We start from the raw sequence: 9603 nt of genomic DNA on the forward strand, positions 1-9603 counted from the left end.
GGGTGCTCTGTCTGTGTCCGGACTCACAGCTCTTGTCCAGTCCTCATGCAGTTTGTTCAGAATTCCACCAAGTTGCTGAAAAGGTAATTTGTTGTTATTGGGTCTCTCATCGGAATCAATTTTGAGATACAATAGAATCCCACAGTAGAGCTGTTAAAGAAGAAAGATTTTTTTCCCTGGATGATTGGACAAATAATTTTTTTTTCTGAATACATTTTTCCATTGAAAGATTCAAGTTTTGAGTGAAAAATTAAAAACCAAAATATTTCAATTCTGAAATGTCACCATTGCTGCTCATGGGAGATATAGTTCAAGTGCAACTAATTCCCATTTTCCTCTATAGATTGTGCTCCCGGGTTGGACTATATCTCCCATGATACATCACAATCTTCCCTCTTGGTAAGAGGAGGCTGTTCATTATGGTAGTCATATGGACGCAGTGCGTAGTGGGAGATTTCGTTCAGCAGGATAGCCTGGGCCATAGAGAATGGGAGCATGAGGTAACTCAAACTATAGCTCCTATGAGGCACCACAGAGGATAAAAATATTGTTGTTTTGTCTAAAATATTTCCATCTGTGGTGTTTAGTTTTCTAACAAACAATAAAAAATGCAAGGAAATTGGACGTTTTTTGCAAAAATATTGATTGATACAAAAACCTAATTTCTCCACAACAAAGAATATAGATTGGAAATTTTGACCCTTTCCCCATCCCATATTTCTCTTCACCATAAACGCAGCTTTCTACCAGATCTAACTCATGCAATTTAATCTTAAGCAAGTCATTTCCTTTACATTTAGAAGAGCAAGAGCAATGTGCAGAGCCCTTTCGCTACTTGATGTTATCAAACCACCCAGTGCTCACGAGACCTCCAGATGTTATGATCTCTGTGTCCCACCACACAGCATGGGCAAGATATTTCTCTTTCTACACCTTGGGAGGTGCTGGGTGTCAGATACTCCACAGGGACTGGCAGGGACATTCTCCACATCTCGATAACAGATTATTACTTGGAAAAGTTTCCCAAGAAGATCCAATATGAAGAATTGCAGTTAGTGACTGCGAGATACCGAGATTCTGAAGTGGATCCAGCCAAGCCCGGCTCCTGTGACTAGTCGGTTCAGACCCCAGGAAGGAAAGAAGGTAGGGAACTGCTGGATGGATTCAAAGCTCTTTGCTACCATTAATTAGACATGGTTGTTCTCTCTCTCTCTCACACTATCCACTTCCCCAGCCCCACCCCATTCCCAGTGCTGTTCCTTGTCCCTACATGGGCAACATCCTGTCCAATTTCTGTTTCTCTGTCTTTGTCTGTCTGCCCAGCTCAGCCCTTATGTTTAATTCAGTCTCTGTCACTTGCTGTCAGTCCAGGATGCTCCCCACTCATCAGTCTTTCTCCAGGCCTGTCCCTGTCCCTAGCATCCCCCATGGCCATTATCTCTCTGGATATTTCTCACTCCCACTCATTCGGATCTGGTTCTACCTGGCCAGGGGGCTAGGGAGGGACTGGAACAATCGGTGAAACCCAGCGCTGGGGATGTCCAAGTCACTGATTCCCCTCTGTCTGCTCTCTGCTAACAGGTGTATGTGAGAGAGGGGGAGAGGGAGAGACCGGCATCCTGCAGCAGAGGTTTCATGATGGCCGAGCTGAGCACAGTGTCTCTTCCCCCAACACCATTTGGCCTAGATCTTGGAGAAGAAATCAAGACTGGATGCGTAATGTTTTATGCACCACCAGTGACCATCTACGGCATCACTTGGCTCATCTGTCTGTTCGGGCTGGTGGGGAACGGGATTGTGCTCTGGTTCCTCAGCTTCCATGTTAAGAGGAACCCCTTCACTGTCTACATTCTCAACCTGGCCATCTCTGACACTTTCTTCCTCCTCTGCTCAACTGCTTATCTCATAATTTGTGTGGTGGAACATACATTTTGTGTGAATATTGTTTTTATTTACATATTCATGCTATTTAATGTGCTGTCTCTGTTGACGTACAACACCAGCCTGTACCTCCTGACGGCCATCAGCACTGAGAGGTGTCTCTCCGTCCTCTACCCCTTCTGGTACCGATGCCACCGGCCAGAACACTTGTCTGCCATTGTCTGTGCCCTGCTCTGGGCTCTCTCCATACTACTTTTCTGTCCAGTGGGTGTTTTTTGTCTTGATCTTCCAAGTGAACACTGTGTCATATCCTTCCTACCCACCTGTTTTCTGAATGTTCTGATATTCGCTCCCATCATGATTCTGTCCAGTCTGACCCTGTTCATCAAGGTCCGACATAGCTCACAGCAACATCAGCCAGGAAAGTTATATGCTGTTATCCTTCTCACCGTCCTCTTCTTCCTCCTCTTCACGGTCCCTCAGAGTGTCCAGATCTTTCTCTTTTATTGTAAGATATTCGATTCCAGTGAGATATTTCACATGCTGGCTTCTGCAAGCAGCGGCATCAACCCATTTATTTACTTTCTAGTTGGGAGCTATGGGAAGCGGCAATTCCGTGGCTCCATCAAGGTCGCACTCCAGAGGGTTTTTGAAGAGAAGACAGATTCCAGAGAGCATGGAGAGAAAACCAGTGCAGAGCCAATGAACACTGTCATTTAAATCCCTACATCACCCAGCCTTGGAGACCTTGTTCTTAGGATGGAGATTTACCTAGATCCCAGAATCAAAGAACTTAGAATGGGAAAGGACCTGGTAGGTCACTTGCTAATTCTTCCCCACCCCCACGCAGAGCAGAGTCCTTCCCTAAAGTGGATCCCCAGGGTTATGTGCAGTTGTAAAGAACAACAATGAGTTACATGGGGCCCAACCTGCTCCCAGTGGAATCTGTTTGGAAAGCCCTGTTGACTTAAATGGGATCAGGAACAGGTTCATTATGGTCTGATATGCTTTGTTCTAAAAATGCCTCTGACAGGGAATTTCAGTTTTGGTGGCAAGATTCCTGGGGTGTTACCTGTGAGTGCTATTTTCTCTTCTGTAAAGAATTAGTGTCAGGGATGCCGTTCAGCCTCCCCACTTTCCCTGTAAATATGCTGAGTAAAAATTCAATGGCCTGGAGAAATAATAGTAGCACGAATGTAGGACTATCCCTGTGTAACTCAGTCCCCAGCCAGTTCCCTGTGCAGAGACACTCCCATGGAAGACAGGGAATTGTTCCATGCAGCTCTGGACTTCCGCTGATCCCAGCTGATATTTAAATCATTCACCTTTATTCCAATGGAAATAAGACTAATTAACTATCAACTAACCAAATTCAAACTCCTCCACTAATATTGCCATGCATCTGTGCTCCAAAATGACCAGGCTAACTGCCAGGTTTTGCTCTCTAACTCCTCTTCCTCAGTACTCACCCCGGCCTTGACAATTTGGGGAATGTGTGACAATCTGGGGAATCGATTTCCAGATTATGAATTTGCTGTGAGATGAACTCTCTGCATGTATCGGTATCTGGCTGCAAACATCATTTTGATTCTACAGCTGTTTCATTGTCTTCCTGCTGCCTCTGTACCTCCATCTTGGACTCAAGTCCAAGGGTTGGTGGCCCAGGGATACTCCTTGAGGTTGTCTAATTTGATGGTCGTCCATTCAAATGGAATCCCCCTGGACACAGAGATGGCTGCTGCCCAGGGCACACCCATGTTTCAAGTGTGACTTCTGTGGGGACGTCACTAAGCAATAGATCACCTGGTGAGGGACTCTGAGCACCTGATGAGGCTGCCAGGGTTTCACCTGTCAAAGGGGATGGGAGGTTGGAAAAGAGAGGGTTTGTCAGTGGCCATTTTAGAGACCAAGAGATGAGGACACTGATTGCAGAAGAGAGAGAGAGATTGCCTGGTTCAGAAGAGAAGCCATGTGAAGGATTGGGCACTAGGGACCCCTTGAGGGATTCTGACCTTCACCCAAAGCATACATCAGTATGGTGAGGAAAGTGAAGTAGGGAAATGTGCCTAGGTTTCTTACTGCTTTGTCTAGATATGTGTATTTCTTGCACTAGCTACAGTAAAGAGTGATTGGTTTTAAACCCTTTTGCAAAGCCTGTGTGTCTGTTTGCTTCACTATCACCACTCCCTGAATAGGTGAACTGTAAACCCAGAGTGCTCACAAGTTTTGCAGTCTGGGAAAGGGTGTGTCTAAGCTACTTAGGAGTCAGGGAGGGGGATCAGCACTGGTCCTGGGGGTGAGGGGTGCTGCGCAGTCTGGTCCCATTTCTGTGAAGGGCTAACAGAAAAAGAGCCTGGGCCCAGGGAAGGGAATGCTACAGCCTACTCAGATCGAGGGACGCTTGAGAGCACAAGGGGCCAGTGGGGTGGGAACTGAACCCAGCAGCCTGATGAGTGTCCAGCCGGGGGAGCTTTGCCAGGGCTGGATGGAACAACACGAATTAACACCGTGTCACAGTCACTTTGCTCTGCCTGTGATTGCTCCTTGTCTCTTGTCCTGAACAGGAGCTGCTCATGAAGGTCCTGAGCTCCAGAAGCATCAGCCCAAAGTGTGTTTCATTCCTTTGGGCATTCATGGCATTTCCAGAGAGGTTCTTCTGGTGGGGCCAATGGATCCTGATTGCTGGGGGGCGTGGACAGGATAAAGGGAGAGACTATGGGCATGGCTGAGAGGCTGGGTGTCCAGCCCCTCTCCCAGGTATCCAGCCAGGTTCTGCTTCTCTATAGGGTTCAAGGCACAGCTCACTCAGCAGGTGCAAGCTAAGTCCCTTGCCCACTAGGAACTCATTGGCTGATCCAAACACAGCGATGGCTGCCCCAGGTGTGGCTCCGCACACTGATTAGAAAGGGCCCAGGCTCACACGGGGATCCATCCCAGGCTCGGAGAGAAAGCAATGAAGGGATGGACATGTTCACTGAGGACCTGATCCAAAGCCCATTTAAATCAATGAGAGCCTTTCCACTGAGTATCACTAGATTTGGATCAGACCCTTAGACAAAGGGCAAGGATGAGTCTGGCAGCAGCAGCAGCCCAGCTATGGGACCCTGTTCTGCAGTAGCCAACAGGGGAGAGGAAGTGCCGTGGGGACTGCACAGGTGGGTAGGATGGGAGTGTTTAACCTGCTACTTTATCAAATGCCAGGATGTTAACATTGCTGGGATCAGGGTTCTGTGGCCAGGAACTCTGCTTTGTTAATTGGGGGTCAGCAGACAAGCCAGTTCTTTTCACACCGAGAAGCGCCACGCCCGCTAGGGGTGTTTGTTTGGCAGGGTGGACAGTGAGAAGGTTAACGAACCCTTTCTTTACCTATCCCCCTGAGAAGTGAACTTAGGCTGCCAGCCCATGCCTTTGGGATAGTTGGACATGGCCTCTCCCCCCGTAGGATTGTCTCAGGACTGAGGGGAGGTTGAACATTCAGCTCAACTTCTGCATCCCCTGATGTGTGGGTGCCTCCCCCGTGGATGCCTCATTGCCTGAACATGGGACTCTGTGGCATATGGAAGAGGTTCAGCTCATGGGGCAAACTGGAACACAGGATCTCTGCCAGAGCGGAGTCTGAGAGCAAACGTCCACTAACCCTTGTGCTATAGGGTGAGGAGGATGGACAGAATAAGAGGGCCCCTCTCTAAGCCTTTGATGACCCAGCTCCCTCTGAACGGGGTGCTGGAAATATTTGAGATACTAGCAGAGATGGGAGAAGGCCCAAGGCCTTCATCATGGTGGGCACCCAAAATGCCTTGGGATGCACTAGAGGAGCATATCCTGGTGCGGGGGGTGGGGTCAGCTCCTACACTGCACTGCCTCTGGAGCAGGCTTTGGCATGGCAGATAACCCAATGTGGGTGGTGGCGGTCGGACACTGACTTAAGGATGAGAGTCTGGCTTTAACCTTTGCATTCCCTGATGGCTCTGCCCACCGCCATGCAGATTCCCATGGCACTGAGGGATGTGTGTTAATGAATATGAGATGCTCTGCAATCTGGGAGTTCCTGGACAAGGGGCATCTGCCAAACCAGAACATCTCGCTGACTCCTGAGGGGCTCTAAGGGCACGGTTCAAGATGCAGGTGCCTATCTGTTCCTGTGCACGTTAGGGAAATGACTCACGGCTCTTAACGGTTGCCAGTCTCTCCTCATCTGGGGTCAGAAATGTTTAGCTTCTAGTGTAGATGGGGCAGACCCAGCATCAATCCTCAGACAGAAAACACAATAGACCTCCATGACAAAGTGGGAATTTTCTTAATGTTTTGTCTGAACACGGTGGGTGTCTATTTCCCCTGTGTATTGAACAAGTATCTAGGTGATGGGATAAGGGTGCGTGATCTTTGTAGAGACCCCTAGCGGGCAGGTGTGACTGCAGTCTAGCTGCTGGGCCCAGACAACAGCCGGACACTCTGTATCCTGGCAACTGATGACTAGGGCCCATCATCTGCAAGAGCTAGCTGGAGGAGTTGGAGAACTAAGCCAGAGGTGGCAGCTAGGTGACCGGTTTGCCTGGAAAGAGACAAAGGATGGAGGAGGGGCAACTGGGCATGACTGAGGGTCGGCCACTGGAAGCGAGTTAGTCTCCTGGTGTGGGACTCAGGGAGACAGCCCAGGGCTCAGGGCCTCCCCAAGATGGACTTGGCTGAATCTTTCTACCTTTCTGTGCTAACAAGCACTGTTCTACACTGTGTTTCTGAGGTCTAATAAACCTTCTGTTTTGCACGCTGGCTGGGAGTCACTGCTGACTGCGGAGTGGGGGTGCACGGTCCCTTTGCGGGCATGTAGGGCTTCCCCAGGTGTCCCATCCAGGTGGACTCACTGCAGGGAGCTTATGACATGGAGCAGGGGAGCTGAATGCGCCAAGGTCAGACCCAAGAGGTGCTGAAGTGGAGGAGACTTGCCCTGGTGAGAACTGTGCCCTCAGGGATGCCACACTACAAGAAGGACCTGTCTCTACTCCTTTCCGAGCCGTTCCAGAGTGCACAGTGACAGCCTCACATTCCCCCAGGAGCTCCTCATGCCATGCACTGGGCTCTGATCCCGACTCATTGCACAACAAGGGGTTCAAGTTCTGGTCTTCATTCGCTGGGTTTATCTGTGGCCACGTTAACGCCTGGTGATGTCACAGAAGAATCTTTTTTCACAGGTGTCCCAGAATTGTGATTGCCTCAATGTGGGCAGAAATTGGTTCATTAGCAGCTGCAGTGACATAAGCATGTAACCTGCAGCCAACAGCTTTGGCAATAGGGGCCGGGTCCTTCTATCTAAGGGATTCTCTACCACTTGCTTAATTTTGGTTCTAACCTCCACTCAGTAATCTAGGAACCCAGATCCACTCTGGACACCTTTGATAGGCAAATCTGTGCCCGCTTGCAAGCACGTACAACAGAGGTTTAAACAGAAGAGCTTTACTGGAGGAAGGAAAAGGACAGGACAGGGTGAATTTGGACAAACTTTTCAATTTAACACTTTCTACCACCTGCTACCTCAGGAAGCGTGAATCAGTCTCCGAATGGTTGATGCAGTTTTTCCAGCTTCATGCCCCCACTCCAGTTCATGGGTCCCCAAATTCCCCACTCACAGTCTGCGGCTCCAGGAGTGCCAGGAAAAATCACAGTCCCCGTTCCTTAGGCAGCTCTAGGGCACTCCCACCTGTCCTTCCATAATGATTGCAACAACTAGGGCAGGAAGGCCTTGTTAGAGTCTTCAGGCTGGCACAGACAGCTGCCATAAACTCCTCTGCCCTACCATAGTCCATACAACTGCTCTCAGTCTGCTACTGTACTTCATGAGGGTCAACTATCGCTTTTCTCTGGCCACTGCTGACCAGGTAACCAGAATTGCTGCTGGACTCTGTCTGCCCTTTGCCCCCCACACTGCCCACAAAAGGCCCCTATGGTTGTCACCTCTACCCTTTTAGATACAAGAGAATCAGTGGCTTAAAGAACCCACCACACGCCCTACTCCATAGGCAGATTTTCACAACAGCTAACCAAGCACACACAATCATTCTCATCACTGGATTGTGTTTTTCCTAGGTCTTTTACCCAACCTCAACAAACTTGAGTCTCCATTAGGGTCACCCTGAACCTAGTCACTGTTCAGTCATGCCCAGGTGGTTCCTGATAAGGTAGTCTATAAAGTATTGGCCCCCAATACAAAATAGAGCCAGATTACACCCCAGTGTCTCCAAACTATCCACAACTGACATGCAAATGAGGTGCTGGATCACTTAGTCAGTTCCCTTCACTGTCAGCAGAGACCAGCAAACAGCTCCTCTGTCACCAGCTTCTGCTTATTGACTTCAGACCACAGGGCCTGCCAGCATAAAACACAAGGACATTCCTTAAAACCTTTTAACAAACAGCCTCATTTATCATTTGGATCATGCGCTCCCATTTGGCTCATGACCACATCCAAAATGGCTGCTTTCTGAGCTGCTGCTTGGTACAAGAAACAAGGAGAGAGTGAACTGGAAGTGGAATTTACAAGGATCAGTACCTGTCTGTCTAATTCTAGGTAGACTCACAAATTAAGGTTGCTGGGGAATGTAGCCTTAAGAGCAGTGGTGCAGCCACTCTTTTCTCATGGGCTGCAAACATCTGTCAGGGATCGTCTAGATTTACTTGGTCCTGCCTCAGTACAGGGGTCTAGACTTGATAATTTCTCAAGCTCTCTTCCAGCCTTGTGTTTCTATGAGAGGTGTGATAAGTCCAAGGACCTTGGGAATAGGAGATATTGGTAGACAGAAAGTGGTCTTTAGAATCTTTAGATCCCCTTTAGAATCTTTAGTGTTTCTTGGTCACTAACTCCTGTGGGATCTTTCTGGGAAAGTTTTCTGACTATTTCCCTGCCTGTCCCTGTGCAGCAACCAACACTCAGTCCCTGCCAGGTTTTGCAGAGAAATGTCTTCCCCCTGCTGTGGAGACCGGGACACACAGTTCACAGTATTAGGAGGTCTCGTGATCACTGAGTTGTTGATAACATCAGGCAGTAACAGGGCTCTGCACATTGCTTCTGAGATTCTAAATGTAAAGGAAATGGCTTGCCCAAGATTAGGCCTCCTGGGGCAGATATCATAGAAAGCCACACTTATCATTTAAAGATTCCTAACGCATTGAGAATCATAGATCATAGAATATCCGAGTTGGAAGGGACCTCAGGAGGTCATCTAGTCCAACCCCCTGCTCAAAGTAGGACCAATTCCCAACTAAATCATCTCAGCCAGGGCTTTGGCAAGCCTAACCTTAAAAATCTCAAAAGAAGGAGATTCCACCACCTCCCCAGGTAACCCATTCCAGTGCTTCACCACCCTCCTAGTGAAAAAGTTTTTCCTAATATCAAACCTAAACCTCCCCCACTGCAACTTGAGACCATTGCTCCTTGTTCTGTCATTAGGTATCACTGAGAACAAACTAGATCCATCTTCTTTGGAACAACCTTTCACGTAGTAGAAAGCAGCTATCAAATCCCCTCTCATTCTTCTCTTCTGCAGACTAAACAATCTCAGTTCCCTCAGCCTCTCCTCATAAGTCATGTGCTCCAGACCCCTAATAATTTTTATTTAAAAAGTGTACACCGGGATTGTGCTGGTTTACCATTGGCAAGAGGCATTCACCCTTTGACTTGTCTGAAGCGTTCTTTTTTTTGATTTGTCACTTGGATTATCTTCACCATAA

General features: G+C 48.4%; 1 protein-coding gene across 1 annotated transcript; it reads left to right on the forward strand.

Moving 5' to 3' along the window:
* The first annotated feature begins 848 nt into the window (after positions 1-848).
* LOC115650695 (mas-related G-protein coupled receptor member H-like) lies at positions 849-4021 on the forward strand. Its single transcript, XM_030560997.1, has 2 exons — positions 849-1143; positions 1582-4021. Exon 2 carries the CDS (start codon positions 1636-1638, stop codon positions 2599-2601), a length of 966 nt encoding a protein of 321 aa, XP_030416857.1. The 5' UTR covers positions 849-1143; positions 1582-1635; the 3' UTR covers positions 2602-4021.
* The last annotated feature ends 5582 nt before the right edge of the window (positions 4022-9603 follow it).

The sequence above is a fragment of the Gopherus evgoodei genome, chromosome 4 (assembly GCF_007399415.2).
Source record: "Gopherus evgoodei ecotype Sinaloan lineage chromosome 4, rGopEvg1_v1.p, whole genome shotgun sequence".
In the NCBI taxonomy this organism is placed as follows: domain Eukaryota; kingdom Metazoa; phylum Chordata; order Testudines; family Testudinidae; genus Gopherus; species Gopherus evgoodei.